Genomic DNA, 18,856 nt, shown 5'->3' on the forward strand with positions numbered 1-18,856 from the left:
GCATTTTCAATTCCAAATATTTAGTTGAAATTTAGTGGGGGAAAAAGTGCTGCGTTTTGCAACAAGTAAGCAGCCTTTCCACTTTGCTGCGGTGTCGACCTTGAACGTGCCCCCTCCGAGCATCCGTCGTGACGCGCGATAGCCGCCGAAACAATTTCCGGATGTGACAAAAAGTATTTTTCAGACAACCTTCGGCTGGCTAAGCTTGCTTGCCTGTGTATATGTAAACATTCAGTGCGTTTTAAGCAGACTGATTTCTTGCACTGTTGTCTCAGCCTGTTACTATATGTCGCTTGCTCGTTTTAAGGGCTAGGCGCAATGAACGACAGGCAGCGTGCATCCAGCTAACTGACCAGTCTCAAACTGTTGCAACTCTTGTTTGGCCCACGCGAGAAAATGGATACTGAAATATTTTTGGCAGACAGTGCAGGTACAACAGTTTTGTTTTACGTTACGTTGTTTAAAATATTTATCATGAATTTCAAGTTCTGGTTTATTGCACATAATATTGTCTTACTGTTTTTATATTGGGCTGTGTACCTTACGGCCGCCATGGTAGAAATGTTGCTTGCTGTTCCAAAAATTAAATGCACCGTTGTGAACACTGCGTTGTCATAGCCATGATAATACGCATTTGCGTCACTGAATATACCCCAGGTTTCTCTGAAAGTGTAGCATTCAAAAAACTTCACTCTGACACCTTGCACAATAATGTTTGTTACGGCTTAACACTATTCAGATAGAGGTTAATATAGATTTCCCAAATCCAATACTCTTTCTTATATATAGATATAGCTATAGATACATACATGCCAGAGGGAGCATTTTACAAACTAATAACAAAACACAAATTTTCCCACCTAACAATAAAACATCTACTATGTGAATTACATTATTGTTTATAAATAAACCGTTGTGTTTCAGCTGCCCCTCTACCTCTGCGCTCTCTGCGTCTCCTGGTTCCTCCTCTTCAGCTGATGTCAGCGTCCATGTGGCAGGTGGTCCATCAGCGAGAAGTCCTGAGGTATGGGATGCTGGCTGAGTTTGTGTCAGTGGTCACAGAGACTGTCCCAGAGCTTCTCAACTACAAGCACAGGGCCCAACTCATTCTGGGGTTGCGAGCTAGGGTAAGTGAATGTGAAAGGAGATGTACCGACTGACCCATGAACTATATTGTGTATGTCACAACAACACACTTGTGAACACACCCTTGTGTGTGTATTATTTCAGCATATTCTGGAGTTACTTCGTGGTGAGACTCCTGTAGAGCCTCAAGTTATTTTAACCCACTTGGACAGAATTCAGCCACATACTCACTCCAGCAATGATGTAAGTGAAGCTTGAAAAAATACTCTTTGTAGACATAACTCAAATGACAAGTGAGAAATGCTGAGGGATATCCCGTTTGCTGTGTTTTTGTGCATTTATGTATGCCTTATTGTGTAACTATGAATTTTGTGGTCCAATAAAAATATGTGCTTTGATTTGTGCTTATGCAGATGAACGATACAGAGGTTGAGGCCTCTGAGAAGTTTGTAGAACTGGTCCAGACCTTACTAAAGGACTCTGATATGAAGGAACATTTTTTTGAGGTAAGATATGACACACATTGCAGTTACCTCATCAGTAGTGACACTGTCCCTATCTTGGTTTGTCTGTCTCCCAGGGGGTGTTCTCAGTGGAATTTGGACCGCATTATGACATAGAGCTACAGACGCTGTTGTGGGAGTTTCTCTCTAGACTGGCACAGCTTTTACCAACTCCTGACTTTGAGCAGGTAGGTGAAAAGTTAAGCTAATATTTGCTGTAGATGGGAGGTATATTTTAGCACCTTCTGGAGTTACATCATGGTGAGATTCCAGTAGAATCTCAGGATGATTATTTTAACCCACCATGGCAAGATTCAGATAAGACATAAATCTGACTTTTTCAGGTGATGTAAACCAGCTGATTAGTTTGATTTTCCTCCACAGACTGTGTCATTGCTTGGTTCTGCATCTTCTGTTCTGGAGGACTGTTCCCACGCTATGTCTCACCCAGAAGACCTGAAAGGTCTGCTTCAGTATCAACAGCACACTGGGCATCTGGAGGAGCATGGTGGGTAACATGGAAATCAAGGAGAAGTCTCATTCACAACATAAAAAAAAATGGAGGATGCCTCTCTTTGTTTGATAAAAAGACGTGTTATCTTTGTTTTTCTACAGTTCCACCCTGTGCTATGGGTGACTGTATTCTGACCTCTCTCTCCGTGCCTCTTCGAGGTAGATTGATGGACAACGCTGACCAGGTCAGCTGTGATAGCCGTTCGGAACCCTCACAAGACCTCATGGACGACACACACCATGTGTCGTTCGTAGAGGATGTGGTTGAAATTGTCACCATGTCAGACTACTCTGAGGTTGGGAAGGGGACCAGTCAGAACGGGGAGGAGCTGGTGGAAGAGAATATGGAGGAAGTTAAGATAATGGTGGATGTGACCAAAGAGCCGACAGAAAAGCCTCCTGAAGAGAAAGTAAGAGTAGACGAGAAACAGGAAACGCACCAGGAGAAAGCGATGGACGAATCCGAAAGTATAATTAAGAGCCCTTCCTGTCTAGTAGAAACAGGCGATGACCCAGCATCCTGTCAATCCCAAACTCCCTCTGGTTCACATGACTGCCCAGACTGTGACAAAACCTTCAAGTTTGCCTCTGCACTGATAGCTCACCGGGTCATCCACACTGGTGAGCGCCCGTACCAGTGTAACCGCTGTGGCCGATGCTTCTCCTTTAGGCAGTCTTTAGACAGGCACAGACACACCCATAAAGATGGCCGCCAGTATGACTGTGTGATCTGTGGGGAGACCTTCCAGTCCCTCTCAGCCCGTACAGAGCACAAGAAGACCCACATGGAGGATGGCGTGTATGTGTGCCCACGCTGCGATAAGAGATTCAACTGGGAGTCGGCGCTGGTGAGACATCTGAAAACTCACACTGAGGGAGACGAGCTCAACGAAGAGGAGCCCGCCAAGACGCTGAAAACGGAGCCAGACAACGTCGGGATTGAGGAGGGCGTAGGGGAGGTGGTTGTTGAAACGACCGAAACAGAACAGGGGTTACAGGGGGAAGCGAAGTGTAATCTCAGTCCAGAGGAGGAGAGTCGGTCCAACCAGCACACGTCTTGTGCGTTGCCTGCTTTGGTTCCTAAGCTTCTAGACAAGGTTGTGTCCATGGTAAAGGTTCGCACCAGTGCGCGCACACCGAAGCCCACGATGAAGATACAGGTAATAAACCTGCAGAAACGCAAGGGAAAGGTCATGGCCCCCAAAAAGAGATTGGGTGGGGTGAAACTTCCAGAAGAGACCAAGCCAGTTTTATTTAACAGGTAAGTTTAGCACGACAATCGTTTCAGCATGTTAATGTTAACAACTTGATGTTGCCAACATCTCTATACAGAGCAGATGTATAATTTGTCACTGTCTCTTTGACAGCGATGAGCATTCCTACGGCTCACAAATCGTTTCTACAAAGGAAGGAGAAGAAGGTGGGTGTGGTCGTCATTCATTGCTCATGTCAAATAGGTTATTTTCATCCCCTGTCTCCTGCTGACGTGTGCTTTTTCCTCAAGGGGCAACTGCAGACAACTCCACTCCTCTACAGTCCTGTCCTCAGTGCTCCTTCAGCCACCAGGAGGAAGCACAAATTCAGCAGCATATTGAAAGGGTCCATTCCGGCGTGGAGGCCCAGGATGACCCACTGGCCTTGGAGCACCAGACAGGACCCGCTGGCTGCTACGACTGTCCGGACTGCGAGAAGACCTTTCGGTTCCAGTCTCTGCTGAAAGCCCATCAGCGCATCCACACCGGCGAGCGCCCGTACCTGTGCTCCCAATGCGGGCGCAGCTTCTCCTTCAAACAGTCGCTGGAGAGGCACAAACACACACACAAGAACGGCCGCAAGTACGATTGTCTTATTTGTGGAGAGAGCTTCAAGTCCTTGTCGGCCCACCGAGACCACAAGAGCAGCCACATGGAGAACGGCGCGTACCTGTGCTCCGAATGCGGACGAACATTCGCCTGGAAGTCGGCCCTGGTGAGGCACCTGAAGACCCACACGGAAGCATCCGACAAGACCGAACGCCCTCACAAGTGTCCCCACTGTGACCTCGGCTTCAGCTGCGTGACTTACCTCAACCGGCACCTCCTGACCCACAAGGAAGAGCGTCTTCACGTCTGCACGTGCGGCAAGAGCTTTGCGTACAAGGCCGCCCTCACGGCACACCAGCGCACCCACCAATCGGAGAGGCCCCACCAGTGCAAGCAGTGCGGCAAGGGATTCCTCTACAAGGGGGGGCTACTGAGCCACATGAAGATCCACTCTGAGGAGATGCCTTACATGTGCTCCTTCTGTGGCAAGAGCTTCAAGAGGGAGCGCAACATGAAGAAACATGAACGCTGCCACACCAGGGAGAACGTGTTCAGCTGCTCCCAGTGCGAGAAGACCTTCGTGTACAAGGCCACACTGATCAGACACGAGTTGACGCACTCGGGGGTGAGGCCTTACCTCTGCTCCGACTGCGGGAAAGGCTTCTTCTCCCACGCCGAGCTTCTGAAGCACGAGCGCTTCCACACGGGACACAAGCCCTTCCAGTGCCCTCACTGTGGGAAGAAGTTCACCCAGTCTTGTTACCTGACCATTCACCTTCGCTACCACACGGGGGTCCGGCCCTACACCTGCCCACAATGTGACAAAAGCTTTCTCAGTGCCAACCGTCTGAAGAGACACCAGCGAACACACACTGGGGAGAAGCCATACTTGTGTGTGGAGTGTGGAAAGGGATTCAAACAGTCGTATCACCTCAAGATGCATGTGAGGACTCATACCCCAAAGTTTATATGACTTGTGTAAGTTTGGGTAGCATTCAGAATAGTTTTGAAAACTCTTATTCAGGCAAAATAGTTATAGCTATTGTGACAGTAATGTTTGTTTCTCTAACACATTAAGGCTCCTGAGGCATGGTAAGATAGGTACATTAGATTTGTTATTTTGCTTGGTATAAAGTGGGGTAGTATTGTTTTCAAAAATCTTCAGTAGGTAAAGTGACAACATAACCAATAAATTGTCTAAAACAACAAGCATTATTTAAAACTAAACTTTATTAACTGGCATGGATGCATTTCACATCTACAAACTCAGAAGGCATAGGTATGAAAGAAATGAAAAGCTTAACAGGTTTGTCTAAGAAACATTGCTCTGGATGTTGGCAGTAGAGGGTTAATACCAGTAGTTGCTTTCCTGGTATTAATATGCTCTTGGCTGAATGGTTTGCATGCACATTAGGATATGCCTTTCTTGACCTTAGCAATACACATGGTCAATGGTCCCTTCAAAAGGAGCAATGTTTCCGCAACATACAAAAAAATTGCACCGACAGAGGATTCACAAGTTTACACTGAGCAGACTTTTGGGTGATCAAGTCATTTACCTGATGAGGCCCACCATACTGAGGTGGTTGGAAGGTGTAGCATATGCTAATGTAAATATTGCAATTACCTACATTTAATAGTAAAAAATAAATCAATCCTGCCCAAAAGGATACAGGGTAAATGATCAATATCAACATCATTGGTGTAGTTTCAGTAGCTGTGCCTTGCTAACAGTTCAGATGTGGCACTCAAAAGGAGCACACACCGGTATACAGATTAGTTTCAGTAGTTGGGCTGGGGAATACAACAGCTGGAACACATTAGCTTCAAGGAGAAAACAATGCATGGTAGCCCATTCATGGACTATTCAACTCAGAGGCATATGATCTGGCTTAGATCTAAGGCCAGACTTGACCCTAAACAACAACATGCAGAGTTATGGGGCAGTGGTCGCTTCCCATAGCCTTGTTGCGGATTTTACTGTCGCACAAGCCAGGCAGCAAAGCAGAGGACAGCACAAAGTAGTCAAGCCTCCAGCCCACATTCTTGGAGCGGGAGTTCATCATGTAGGTCCAGAAGCTGTACGCGTTAGCTTGCTCTGGGTACAGCTCGCGGAAGCTGTCGATGAAGCCATCACTCAGCAGCTGACTGAAGCCCTCACGCTCCTCCGGGGTGAAGCCAGCATTCTTTTTGTTGCCTTTGGGGTTCTTCAGGTCGATCTCCTCGTGGGCCACGTTGAGGTCACCGCACAGCACCAGGGGCTTGCGCTTGTCCAGGTCACAGAGGTAGGCCCTGAAGTCCACGTCCCAGGTCTTACGGTAGTCCAGCCTCACCAGGCCGCGACTGGAGTTGGGCACATAGGCTGTGACCAGGAAGAAGGTTGGGAACTCTGCGGTGATGACTCGGCCCTCCTTGTCGTGCTCCTCTTTACCTGATGTGCGAGAGAGTAAACCATTGACATCAGATGCACAGGCATAAACTGATTTCAAAAAGAAAGTAGCCATAGTGTTCTCTGTGGGTGATTTAGTCTATCTACAATGTTTAGTACAGTCTTCTCAAACAAAGGACAATTGGTCTAAACATATAAATTCAGTGGATATAACAAAGTTTGATTCATCACTTGATATAAGACTGTCACTCACCGATGCCGTAGGTAACATTGATAGGCTCCGTCTTGCACAGCATGGCCACACCACTGTAGCCCTCCTTTTCCTCTGAGCCGGCCCAGTACTTGTGAGGAAACTCGGGCATGGAGGTGATCTCATTAGGGAGGGACTTCTCGGCACACTTGGTTTCTTGCAGGCACAGAACATCTGGACTCTCCTCACGCACCCACTGGGTAAGACAAGAGACAAGTAGTTTAAGTCTTTACACATCCATGAACCAGCGGCTGAATGTGTTGCTTTCATGGTTTCCTGGTCCCCAAACCTACATCAAGGCCTTTCTTTTTGACCCAAGCTCTCAGGCCATCTACATTCCAGGAGGTGATCTTCATGTTGGCGGAGCGGCCATCTTTGCTGGTCATCTTGTCAGGTGGGTCATCATACAGCACTGGGGCCTCTGGCTCCTTTCCCTTCTTCCCTTTTTTAGCAGCAGGGGCTGAGTTGAAAGTAAGACATGGTTGGTATAATTGGTATATACAAATACAATGTTTAATTCCATCTAACTTGTTTTACTGCATATGCTACAAACTAATACATGTATTATGTTCCAATAACAACACTTGATGCAGCACCTGCTCCATTTTCATGGTCTTCTCCGGCCTCTTCGTCATTCTTCTTTCCTCTTTTTGACATCCTTGCACTCGCTCTGAATCCACACACACCCTGCAGACACACAACACGCGCACACAACAACACACGCGCCGCTGAAAAGGAAAAGAAAGTGTCATTGTGACCTTCATCAGCTAGAAATGTATCGTTTAATTATGCCCAGACCATTCAATAAAGAATATGCATTTCACGTTTAAAACCATTTAGTTATAGTAAAAATGTGCCACAGTTGGATACCCTGTACCAAATTACTTACTAAATTTGAATGCATTTGCTACTTGGTGACGCAACTAGCTATGCTAATTGGATAAATGATCTAATTCAGTTGGCACAAAGGGATTAGCTAGTTAGCTTGCTATCCAATAAAGCACTGCGGCCTAGCTACATTTGATGCCATACATGCCATAGCAATTTGAATGAATAGAAAATAAACAGGATCATCATTACAACGTTATTGCAAATATAGTTAGTTTGACTGAGAACAATTCCAAATAAAAAAAATCTTACTTTGAACTTTCACAACAAAAGGATACCTGGACAACTATCCACGTAGCCAGGCACTCAGTCACTCCCCCAAAACAAAAGCAGAGAGAAGCATAGCTGATTTTTGGAGCATAGGCACATGTGCTGGTAGGCTGTCCAAAAGAATGCCTGAAACATTATTACACTTTTAGTGAATGAACGTGCTTTATATTAGAAAAATAAGACATAATACTTAATATTGTAATAATATATCTACTCAATAAATGAATATATATATATTATTTAGTTTGTTGATTCATTCCAAAACATTGATTACAGCCAGGTATGTCGTAGAGATCCTCTCTAAACTGGTCCTGACTACAAACAGCAACAGAGGTTGGTGTTGAGCGGTTCTTCAAACTTTTATTTTAAACTCTAAGCATTTTAATCTAGTTTATAATCAATAACGCAATGCCACACACATTGTATGAATCTTAATATTTCTGGTCTTATGTATCTAATACAAAGTGAAATCAACAGTTTGTAGCCTTATGGCCGCATGCTACTAGTGCAAGTTTGTCATGACCAGCTAATAGCTAGAGCTAGGCTAGCTAATTACAATTTCAGTTGGCCGTGCTAGGGATTTTGTACAGGTGCTACATGCATCATCTCAGCGTGCTGACGTTTATATTTTTTCTTCCACTTAACTTGTCTGTAACTCAGACCAGTCACATTTTTTTTGGTAATCGTGTCCTTTTTATGTACTATCAGCTGCCATGACTGTCGTGATAGGGTTCGAGGGCAGTGCCAATAAAATTGCCGTGGGCATCGTGAGAGATGGGCAAGTACTGTCGAACCCCAGACGCACTTATATCACACCCCCCGGCCAAGGCAAGTGGGATTAATAGATATAATAACTATAGCTAGAAGTGTTTGTGTGCATTTGGGAGACATGTGCGAGTGAAGGTGTCCAAACTTTTTAATTGACGGTTGACTCCAAACCCAAGGCTTCCTGCCCAGCGAGACAGCCCGACATCACCGTGGCGTTATCCTAACTGTCCTCAAGGAGGCGTTAGAGGAGGCAGGGATGAAACCAGCGGACATTGACTGTGTAGCATACACTAAAGGTAAAGAACAACTAACTACCATGTTTGAGGTGTTTTTATTTTCCCCAAAAATATGTTGCCTGGCTCCTATTAAAGGTATGTCCTCTCTTACTTCAGGTCCAGGTATGGGTGCTCCTCTGGTGACAGTGGCCCTGGTGGCTCGTACTGTAGCCCAGCTGTGGGGGAAACCTCTCCTGGGGGTCAACCACTGCATTGGCCACATCGAAATGGGCCGCCTCATCACACAAGCCAACAACCCCACTGTGCTGTATGTTAGCGGGGGAAACACACAGGTCTGGACGCTCTCATACACCCATTCACTTATCAGGTGTGTCCAGTTAAGCATATTTGCACAAGTAAACAAGGCTTGAACTTCTTGATTTAAGCTTTTTAAGACTTGTAGGGTCCCTCCATTTCCCTCTTCATCCAGGTCATTGCATACTCAGAACGACGGTACAGGATATTTGGGGAGACCATTGACATAGCAGTAGGCAACTGCTTAGACAGGTTTGCAAGGGTTATAAAGGTAAATGTAGCTGTCTTTTTAATATAAATACAATTTGAGCTTTTACTGCATAATGCCTTTATTTTTATTAAAATAGTCACCATGATGCTTTTATTTTACTTTCGAGATTTCCAATGACCCCAGTCCAGGGTACAACATTGAGCAGATGGCTAAGAAGTAAGTCAGTCTGCATATTGCTTTTTTTAACAAGTCCTTTGTACCCACCATATTCTCTTGTATATATGTGTAAGTAAATCAAAGAAATACATTTATTTTTTCTATATCCACAGAGGCACACAATATGTAGAACTTCCATACACCGTGAAGGGAATGGATGTGTCCTTTTCTGGAATTTTATCCTTTATTGAGGTAAGATGCATTACAAATAGAGTTAAGTTACACCCAACTTTATTGTCATGCCAACGCAGTATACCAACTTCTTACCCTCATTCCTAATGTAAAATATTATTCACCACTTATAGAAATGTAAGACTGTCAGTCACCATTATCAAGGCGGATGGATATAGTGGATTTAATTGTGGTTAGTATGTAATATGTCTGTTGATATATATGCTCACTTTGCAGGAGGCTGCCAACAAGATGCTGAGTTCTGGGCAGTGTACAGCAGAAGACCTGTGCTTCTCACTGCAGGTAGGTGCTTTCCAATGTAAAGGATCACTGCATGACATTTTTACATTGGAAATAGGCTGTTACAGGAACTTACTTTCCCATCCTTGTGTGGTTTTGTAGGAGACCCTGTTTTCCATGCTAGTGGAGATCACAGAGAGGGCTATGGCTCACTGTGGATCCCAAGAGGTGCTCATCGTAGGAGGGGTTGGATGTGAGTAACTGTTCCCCATATTAGATGAATGGGTTTCCCATGTCACAATGTCTTGGAAACAGACTGCCCCTACAAATTAGTTTGAGGTTTCTTTTATTAGAGTTTTTTTCCTGTTGCCCTGTCCTATGAACATATTTGATCATATTGTACTTGAAATCGTTTTGGTTGTACTGTGCCTTGTAAAAATAGTTCCTTGGTTCTAACCACCAAAATGCTGTTAGAACTATGCACGTCTATTATCAGCTGTACTTCCTATATACACTATTTGTATGTCGCTATGGGCATCAGCATCTGCTGAATGAATGAAATGTCGTCCTGCCATTGTGGACAGCAGCTGAAACGTGTCATGTCTTGCAGGTAATCTTCGTCTACAAGAGATGATGGGGGTCATGTGCAAGGAGCGAGGGGCAAAGCTCTTTGCCACAGATGAACGGCAAATAAAAAGCTTTAAATCCTATATATATATTTCCATGTATGAACTGCAGTTAGTTCGTTAACACTGATCTTTTTATTGTGCAACAGATTTTGCATCGATAACGGGGCAATGATAGCACAGGCAGGTTGGGAGATGTTTCGATCAGGACAAGTGACTGAACTGTCAGACTCCTGGATCACCCAAAGGTAACTGGCATTTACAAAAATGTGCCTTTATAATGTAGAACATTTAAATGAGCAATGCCTCGTTCCCTTGTATGTATCGTTTACCAGTTGTTAGATTAATCTGGTTTGCCGTCTGCAGATACAGAACAGATGAAGTGGAGGTGACGTGGAGAGATTGACAGCTCGATGCTCAACACGCAGGAACACGCATCTCTTCTCATGGCTGACGTGTCATGGTGTGATGAAAGAATGCTGGGAGAAAATTCTAATTTTCCAGTAAACTTTGGCTCAGCTGTTGCATGAGCATGGTAATGTAATGTATCCATGAACTAACTGTACTAAGCAAATGAGAAAAATGCATTGTGTACAGACTTGAGGGGAAATTAGGAGCTGTAGTGTTTCATTTCAATATATCCATGCAATGCTGTACATACTTTGAACAATTAATGTACTGTAAATGCCAAGCAAATACTAGTCAAGATCATTCAATTTTATTATGCAATACTGTTCACTTACAATCCTCTTCTACTTCCAGTGTAGTTTTTGTAATTATATATTTTATAAATTGAGAACATACTGAGCAAAGTGTGATCCCTTGAGGACTTAAGAGTAACATTCACCCATTGGGGTACAAAAAACAAAAAAACAGCATTCAGATCAGATTAGACATTGGTCAGGTGCATTCTTATTGTGCTGCTGACTGCACCTGTATGTAAACTGGAGACATGTTACAAGTCCCTTGTATAAAATTACTGTGAAATGAAAGCAGGTACAAGACATTTTCAAATGTGTGCTAAACAAAAAAAATCAGTCTGGTAAAGTAGGCATACAGGGATTGGTCACAACGGATTAGAAAGTGCTTGATTGACCACTCGCATACAGAACAAAACAAAAAGATAAAACCGCAGTTCATTACAATAAAAATGACAGCTCTTTAAAGATTTGTTTGTTTTTAAAAAGACCAGCTCTGTACAACGTTAAAATAATTGTTGCGCAGGGATAGGGAGAACCAAATCCACTTCATTAAGGCAGGCTTCTTGTAAGGCGTTAGAAAAGTCCCTAGGTGTTTCCTCGGAGTTAGTCCAAAGTGTCTCAGTGTGGCTTTGTGTGTAAAGACAACCTGAGAAGTGTGCATGTGTGAAAAAGGGGTGTGTGTGTGCATGTACATGTACCCCCGGGTTAGGCTGGGTGCTCCAGGGAGTTCTTAAACCAGACAACCTTTTTCTGATCTGAAATAAAAACAACACGTTTGTAAATACCCCTTCCCCCTTTGGATGAGCATGTACTTCAGAATACTTCAAGCTTTAAAGTTGGATCTCATTTTCAAAATCAGGGTACAGATGCATCATTAAAAAGGTATTGCAAAAACAAGGTATCACTTCACATTTGGACAAAATTCCCAAACTGACTTGTGAAAGTAAGCACTCACCTTGCTTCCGTTTATTGCAAATAGTGTTCCACTCTAAAGAGACGGAAAGAAGAACAATTAGAAGCCATCATTCAGTTTGATTAGAACCAAGGGACGCTCCACTGCAACAATGATCTCACACACAAATGCTTTCAAGTTGCAATTCACAACATTTTAATGCAAAGAGGACGTTGGGTTTCGAGGAAATCTGTTCCTGTACCTTGATTGTGGTATTTTAGGGCCTCTACTAGATGGCGACAGCTGAGCAGCAGCTTTCCGTTGCCCTCTTCCTCATCCGGACACTGGCCAATGGTGATCATGTTAGTGGCTGGAACAAGCATGTCACTACCGTACTGGATTGTTAGAAGTGTTTCCTCTGCTGGCTCGCTGTCATCCGAGGGCTGTGACAGCTCTGTGGGGCCAGGAGCACATCCGGAGCCCTCTGAGGCTTGGAGGACCTCACTGATGAAACTTAGTCCCCACTGGTTCTGTAGCAGAACCCCAATGGCAGGACGGTCGTCCTCGAGGGCACCGCCTGCAGCTCCCGCCTTCACCTTGGAGGCGTAGCTGACGGCTGGCTGTAGTTTGGCTGGGCTGTCTTGCACTGGGAAAGCAGGGGGAGGCCTCAACAGTGACAGGCTGTTCTCCACCCACCTCTCCTTTGAGCTCTGTTTTGGTGGCCGGTCAGCCACCCTCCCTGCCCCTCTGAGGCCCTCTCTGCGTGGGCCACGGCCTTTGTGCTGCTGGGTCCTGCGCTCTCTGTCTCTTCGAAAGGTATGTGCGTGGGTGGGTCCATTCAAGCTGCCCTCAGTGGCCCCAGGTGATGTCTGGCGGGGCTGCTGGTCAACTGCAAGGGTGCAACCTCCACCTCCTCCACCTCCACAGTTGCCTGACCCAGGGGATAGGCGGCGGTTGCGAATGTGAGGTTCTGGGTTGGTGGTGGACACAAGGACAGCTGGATCACACAAGTTGTCGGACTCACACGCCATGTTGCTGGCCGCCCATGTTCCTGATAAACAAGAATAACAATTTGATTAACCACAAGATTACAATTCAATTGTGCTCAACACAGTTTAAGGACGTCTTTCAATGGGACAATTAATTTCAACATTTTGAATAATAACAATCTCATGTTTGAGCACTTGGATGCGTTTCTCAATCTCCACTACATGAGCTGATGGGAATCTTACCAGGAACACATGATAATGCGTGTTCTAGGAAAATACCAGGACAAAAGTTCCCTTTATATAGTCTAGGATTGGAAAGTTTAGTCATTCACATTTTATTGTTCAGCTGATTTCATTACTTAACTAGACACATTCCTAACCTTGGACGGCTTCTAGAAGATTTTGGAAGCTAGCTCAGTCGTCTTCAAATGCTTTGCCCGCCCTGGTGGCCTCCCTAACTAGCAGGCTAGTTTCAATGCCCATAGTGCGTCAAATATCCAACTGCCCTTGCTAGCTAGTTAAGAAAGCACATATCAGTACTGTATTCACAAAATCTAGGCATGACCTAGATACCGATATAGTTGGTTGTTACTTAACTGATCTCGTTAGCTAGGTGCTACTACAGTTAGCCAACACCTGCAACGTGTTACAGAATCAGCTACAGCTAGCACTAGCTTGCTAAAGCTACCGCACTATAGGATAGAAACTCGCCGTTTTAGCCCGACGAGGAAAACTAGCAATCCCAGTTAGGTAGTTCTAGCTGCTGTCACAAACGAATAAAGTAGACCACAAATAAAACGATAAATTACCTGACACGGGCAGAAGGCACATCTACACCAAGGAAATTTGTCTCGCCCCCAAAGTGATAGCAAAAAATTGGCAGCTAATTTGATAGCAAAGCAAGTTTTATAACTCCCTATTTAGGACAGCAGCTACGTTAGCTAGCCTAGTAGCTAGCCAGCTAGAGGTGAAATAGAACGTCTCAGTAACGTTAGCTAGCTAGCCTACTGTAGCAGCGTTTGTCAACGCATTTGATTGGAATGCTACCTTGACAACATGTTTTTAAAGCAGATATTTACATTGAAAATGTTATAAAAGTGTTTTCAACTTACCCGTTTTAATATGCATATCTCTTCGTTTTAATGTAATGTTGAAAAGGAACCGTTTGAGAACTTTTTATTTACAGCGGCGTTGAGCTGTCGTGTGTTGATGAGTCTCGAGTATATGTCTATGGCTACACGGAAGCAAGCAACAGTCAGTGGAGCCGGCTGGACTGGGAGTGGAAGTGACCGTTCAGACTGCCGGATATTGAAGCGCGAAGATGAGAGGGAAAGCAAATCGAATCGTTTTATCCGCTGCCAAACCCACGGGACTGAAAATACTTATGCAAATGATTTAAAATGAATTATAAGTTATGGTGCCAAAACACAGCAGATCTCGTACTGCGTAGTTTACGCATTGGCACAATATTGTGTCAGCCCAATGAGAACGGATGTAGAATTTTTTCTTATAAGATTGTGTTAAACATGTACTAAAAACTAGGTCACCCGTTCCAGTATATTCTCACCTTTCTTTCTGTCCATGATGCTCTCTTCATTTTTATCTGGACACTTGTCCTCTCTGTTCCTCCAATCAATACTGCTGTCTGAGGGATGGGGCTCTTTCCGCTTTTTTTTTTGCCTTTGCCTTCGAGATTGATGGGTCTGACGTCTTGGTCTCCTCTCCATTGTGTCCTCACCCTTCCGTACCTCACCCTTCCGTAGCTCATCCTTCCGTACCTCACCATCCATCGTCTCACCAGAGCCCGTAACAAGCTCTTGCTGTGCCCTGACCTCTGTGTCTTTCTTATTGTATCTTCTTTCCTTTCTCCAGTAGCCCTCACGTGCGATGTCCCTGTCCCACGCGTTGTTCGTCCCCATCCACCTGCCCTTGGGCCTAAACGGCATACCCCTGGTTTCACCCCACCTTTGATGTCCCTGTGACTCGTCATCTCTGTGATCAAACCAATTCTCCCTGTTCGGTCTCCTGTTCGGTGTCTCACCTCCACCATTGATCTTCTCACCTTGGCCTCTCTGCTCCTGCGTCTGGCTGTCAGGGATGCTGTTCTCTCTTTCTCGCTCAATGGTGTCCCTCTCATTAGTCTTGATCTCCTCTTGAGGTCCTTCCTTTGTATTGCACTGGTGATGATGCTTGTCTTTCCCCTGCCATGTTTGGGCATCTTGCTTAAGCTTAGCTTGAGCATTGCTCTCAATCTTTGTGGATGTTTCTGTGCAGGAGTTAGCTGTTTCTTTTTGTTGTCTTTGTGTTTCCATACAATCTGAAGCCCTCTGGTATCCCTGGTCCTGGGCTTTCCTCCCAGTGGCATCCTCTTGATCTGAAAGTCAAAATATAAATAATCAAGATTGCTTATCCTCGCACAGCACACCTGGTGTCAAAAAAAGTATTGCTCTCACTCATCTTGAAATTAGTTGTATTTATCTACAATAACCCACGTCAGTGTCCCTGTTTAACTCAATGGTATTCACAGTGATACCTTTTGTTTTATTTCTCCTTTTTCTCCTCTGGTTTTCTCTCTCATTTTCTCCCTCGTGGCTGGCTATGTTGAAGCCAGAGTCAGCGCTTTTCTCCTTGGAAGTCTTGTTGACATCATCATTGTCTAGCTCTTGATCTCTCCTCCCAATTCCAATCCCCATTGGCATGGGTTCTAAGGAAATCAGTTCAGTCTGTCTCTGACATATCCCTCTCTTATCCATACATCCATGTCCTGAGTACAACTTGGCTTCACTTTGCTTGGATGTCCCTCCGCCTTCCTCCTGCAACAAATGAGCCCCCTCACAGCATTCAACCTTCAATCCCTTCTCCTTGACAGTAGTCTTACTTTTATCTTTGATGTCACTGGCCCTCTCCCTATCACCCCTGTCTTCAGTCTCCACAGACAGTGCCAGATCCCTCGCAGTATTGTCAGACACCTGGCAGTGTTGCATGTGTTTGATATGATAGGCTGCCCGGAGGCGTTTCAAAATGAGCTCTCTGCGTTCGTTCTGAGAGTCAGCATGGCGAAAAAACCTTCTGGGGTTATAAAATGGGTCTCTGATTAGAGGCCGGAGGTTAAGTTGATCAACAGCCCGGTTACTATCAGCTTTAAACCATGGTAAGAATGTCTTTACGGTGCACATCTTCCTCTCTCTCTCTCTTTGTCTTTCCTTTCTTCGCTCTGCCTTGCATTCCTTGTAACTGGAAACATACTTCATTCCCTTCATTTTCCTCTTAGCCAGCCTTCTTTGGTTATCCAAGAGTAACGTAGTGCATTGCTCTTGAGACGCCCGGAATTTCTCAAACTTTACATCAATCACAGATTTGCAGATTGACTGGTGTACTATACAGGAGCTCACTTTGTCTTCCAATAACTGGAACGCTTTCTCTGGGTCAAGATCCTTCCACTCTTCACTACATGCTAAATATTTGAGAAAATAGAATATAATCAATGGTCTACCCAAGGACTATCATACAATAAGTCAAACACATTTACATTTATTCATTTAGCAGACGCTTTTATCCAAAGCGACTTCCAAGAGAGAGCTTTACAAAGTGCATAGGTCACTGATCATTTAGAGGAATCCTAAAAAATCAACGTATTATTAAACTGGGTTAAATTAAGCTGGGTTAAGATACAACAGACAGGACAGTTTTAGAATGGATTGTTTGTTTTGAATGTCTTCTCAGTTTAACACAATTGACACCTAGAACATTAAAAACTCATCGCTGTGCTGTCGTCTCTGAACCCAGATTTACAGAAACAATACTCACCAGCCGTGTATTTAGGACCCTGCCGTAGGATGGACAATTCAGCTTCCTTGTCTTCATATCTCTGATCTCTGACTCTTATGGACTCCCTCTCACCCCTTAGCAAATGGTAGTCCCTTAAATCCACCATTAGGCTTTGTTCTTGGTCTATGAGGGCGGAATATGTTAAGCACAAAGTGTGTAGCTCCAGCTGATGAAGCCTTCTTAAACAGTAGTCATCCACATGGCATAAGACGCTATCATGACCGGCTGTCAAAGCCTGGTCATAATTAGAGATGAAGAGAATATCTGAGGATATTCTAGGCTGAAGTGCTGTGAATGTTGGGTTCATCAGATTTCCAGCAGGTTGGTTTTTATGACTGTCAGCTGCCTGATATGGGATCAGAGGTTGGTCAATAGGATAGATGTCTTCATCCAGACTGGTTTCACCTGAGGCCAGGTCAGGATCATTGCTTGAGCCATCCGAGGCCTTTTCAAGTGCCACGGTGGTGTGCCATTCAGGATCCAGCGACTCCACAGCTGATAAGTCAATGTCAAAGTTAGAGTTCAGAGAATCCTCACTAGAACCTAAGAGTACAGAAGAACAATATAATTTATTCAATCCAAGTTCTTTGCTAGAACCCATTACAACACTGGTATTATTTTCCTCTTCCGAGACAAGGTTTGTCTCATTTCTTTTCTTCATAAGGAATAAAGAGTCCTTTGTTACATCTTCAGTGGAAGGCCCAAAGTTCACAGCGATTCCATAATTGTTAACTTTGCCATTACCTTCTGGTAGACATTCACTTGAGTTTACATCAGATATATCCTTGGTGTGATATACCTGAGTGTACTCCTTGCTGGACTGAACCACAGGTGTCTTTAAGACCTTCTTTGTCACATTCATTTTGTTCAAAAGGGCTAAGGAATCCTCCGTTTCATCTTCAGTGGATTGTGACACTTTAGCGGATGGCCCAAAGGTCAGGTCAAGATCTTTGCTTGTACTTGATGAGGGCTCTTCCACTAGCAGGGTAGAGTACCGTTCAGGGTCCAGCCACTCCACAGCTGATAGATCAATATCAAAGTCTGGGGTCCGAGAGTCCTCTATTGAACCCATCACAGCAAGGTCATCATTTTGAACTATGCAGTTACCTTCTGGGAGAATCTCATTTGACACTGAATCCATGTTGTTTTTGGTGTCTTGATACAGCTGACTGGTAACCTCAGTACACTTGACGGCAGGTGTCTCAGAGACAATCTTCAGCTCAGTTACTTTGTTCACAGATTCCTCATGGGCTTTCATTGGTTTCATAGCGAGTGTGGCTTGCTGAAAGGCTGTCTTCGCAAGCTGTAAGGGAAATTTAGCTTGTTTTCACTGACAACAGAAAGTTTGATTCGAAATAATGTTTTTACAATTAATACTTTAATTTATAATTTACAGACAAATACGACAGGTCATCATAGGCGACATCATTTATAGCTAAAAAGAAAACGTATTCAATGTAGCTACTGTAACAAGGTTGAGCAAACTGTCGGCGACTACATACATGCTACTACTAGTAGCATGTAGTAGTAATAGTTAGAGCTAGCTAGTCTACTGTACTGTACAGTAACGTTTTGAAATGTGGTTAAGCTAGCTCTACAGTACTGATGTAGCTAGTTACAGCAGCGTCTACGTAGCGTCTAGCTCAACAGCTAAATAATCACCACTTACCTCCTCAATTACTTTGTCAACGTCCATACATTTGCAGTCTGATGAACATGTTGGAAATTGAAGAATGGTAACGAAATATTTAGCAAGTATATCTTAGCAATTTCCACCTTGCTACTAAAAATGGTTTATTATGATCATGGTTACATTCATGTTTTTATTCGAAGTTAGCCTAACCTAAATGATGTATGTAACCCAGGGTTACAGGGCACAAACTTATTCAAGTTCAAATACAATTATTTATAACAAATATAGCTCTATATATAGACTAATATAACAAATAAATAACGTGTCATCTTCTCAAAAGTGATACAAAA

The 18,856-nt window shown here is 44.2% G+C and overlaps 4 protein-coding genes across 9 annotated transcripts; 2 read left to right on the plus strand and 2 right to left on the minus strand.

Annotated features, from left to right (window-relative positions):
• Positions 1–99: 99 nt before the first annotated feature.
• On the plus strand, positions 100–5,296 carry LOC134038001 (zinc finger protein 11-like). Of its 3 annotated transcripts, XM_062483594.1 has the most exons (10): positions 100–173; positions 308–430; positions 925–1,127; positions 1,231–1,329; positions 1,500–1,592; positions 1,667–1,777; positions 1,974–2,097; positions 2,205–3,363; positions 3,470–3,522; positions 3,607–5,296. In XM_062483594.1, exons 2-10 carry the CDS (start codon positions 397–399, stop codon positions 4,875–4,877), a joined length of 3,147 nt encoding a protein of 1,048 aa, XP_062339578.1. In that variant the 5' UTR covers positions 100–173; positions 308–396; the 3' UTR covers positions 4,878–5,296. The 3 variants fall into 3 exon arrangements, with proteins under 3 accessions (XP_062339578.1, XP_062339577.1, XP_062339579.1); XM_062483593.1 differs by lacking the exon at positions 100–173 and having other exon boundaries at positions 180–430; XM_062483595.1 differs by lacking the exon at positions 100–173 and having other exon boundaries at positions 180–430; positions 3,619–5,296.
• apex1 (APEX nuclease (multifunctional DNA repair enzyme) 1) lies at positions 5,115–7,824 on the minus strand. 2 transcript variants are annotated; one of them, XM_062483598.1, is made up of 5 exons: positions 7,684–7,824; positions 7,140–7,271; positions 6,837–7,003; positions 6,547–6,739; positions 5,115–6,335 (listed from the first exon to the last, which is right to left on the minus strand). In XM_062483598.1, exons 2-5 carry the CDS (start codon positions 7,198–7,200, stop codon positions 5,821–5,823), a joined length of 936 nt encoding a protein of 311 aa, XP_062339582.1. In that variant the 5' UTR covers positions 7,201–7,271; positions 7,684–7,824; the 3' UTR covers positions 5,115–5,820. The 2 variants fall into 2 exon arrangements, with proteins under 2 accessions (XP_062339582.1, XP_062339583.1); XM_062483599.1 differs by having other exon boundaries at positions 7,710–7,766.
• Positions 7,721–11,657, plus strand: osgep (O-sialoglycoprotein endopeptidase). Of its 2 annotated transcripts, XM_062483596.1 has the most exons (13): positions 7,721–7,806; positions 7,978–8,034; positions 8,410–8,529; positions 8,646–8,765; positions 8,862–9,037; positions 9,175–9,270; positions 9,377–9,426; positions 9,540–9,618; positions 9,835–9,900; positions 10,000–10,090; positions 10,448–10,523; positions 10,613–10,711; positions 10,830–11,657. In XM_062483596.1, exons 3-13 carry the CDS (start codon positions 8,415–8,417, stop codon positions 10,867–10,869), a joined length of 1,008 nt encoding a protein of 335 aa, XP_062339580.1. In that variant the 5' UTR covers positions 7,721–7,806; positions 7,978–8,034; positions 8,410–8,414; the 3' UTR covers positions 10,870–11,657. The 2 variants fall into 2 exon arrangements, with proteins under 2 accessions (XP_062339580.1, XP_062339581.1); XM_062483597.1 differs by lacking the exons at positions 7,721–7,806; positions 7,978–8,034 and adding an exon at positions 8,096–8,291.
• si:ch211-214j24.10 (uncharacterized protein LOC558894 homolog) lies at positions 11,163–18,659 on the minus strand. Of its 2 annotated transcripts, none has more exons than XM_062483592.1 (6): positions 18,543–18,659; positions 16,853–18,176; positions 14,613–15,419; positions 12,319–13,107; positions 12,120–12,152; positions 11,163–11,919 (listed from the first exon to the last, which is right to left on the minus strand). In XM_062483592.1, the coding sequence occupies exons 1-6, from the start codon at positions 18,567–18,569 to the stop codon at positions 11,870–11,872; spliced, it is 3,030 nt and encodes a 1,009-aa protein (XP_062339576.1). In that variant the 5' UTR covers positions 18,570–18,659; the 3' UTR covers positions 11,163–11,869. The 2 variants fall into 2 exon arrangements, with proteins under 2 accessions (XP_062339576.1, XP_062339575.1); XM_062483591.1 differs by lacking the exon at positions 18,543–18,659 and adding an exon at positions 15,579–16,499 and having other exon boundaries at positions 16,853–17,278.
• Between the last annotated feature and the right edge of the window lie 197 nt (positions 18,660–18,856).

This window comes from Osmerus eperlanus, chromosome 17 (assembly GCF_963692335.1).
Source record: "Osmerus eperlanus chromosome 17, fOsmEpe2.1, whole genome shotgun sequence".
NCBI lineage: Eukaryota > Metazoa > Chordata > Actinopteri > Osmeriformes > Osmeridae > Osmerus > Osmerus eperlanus.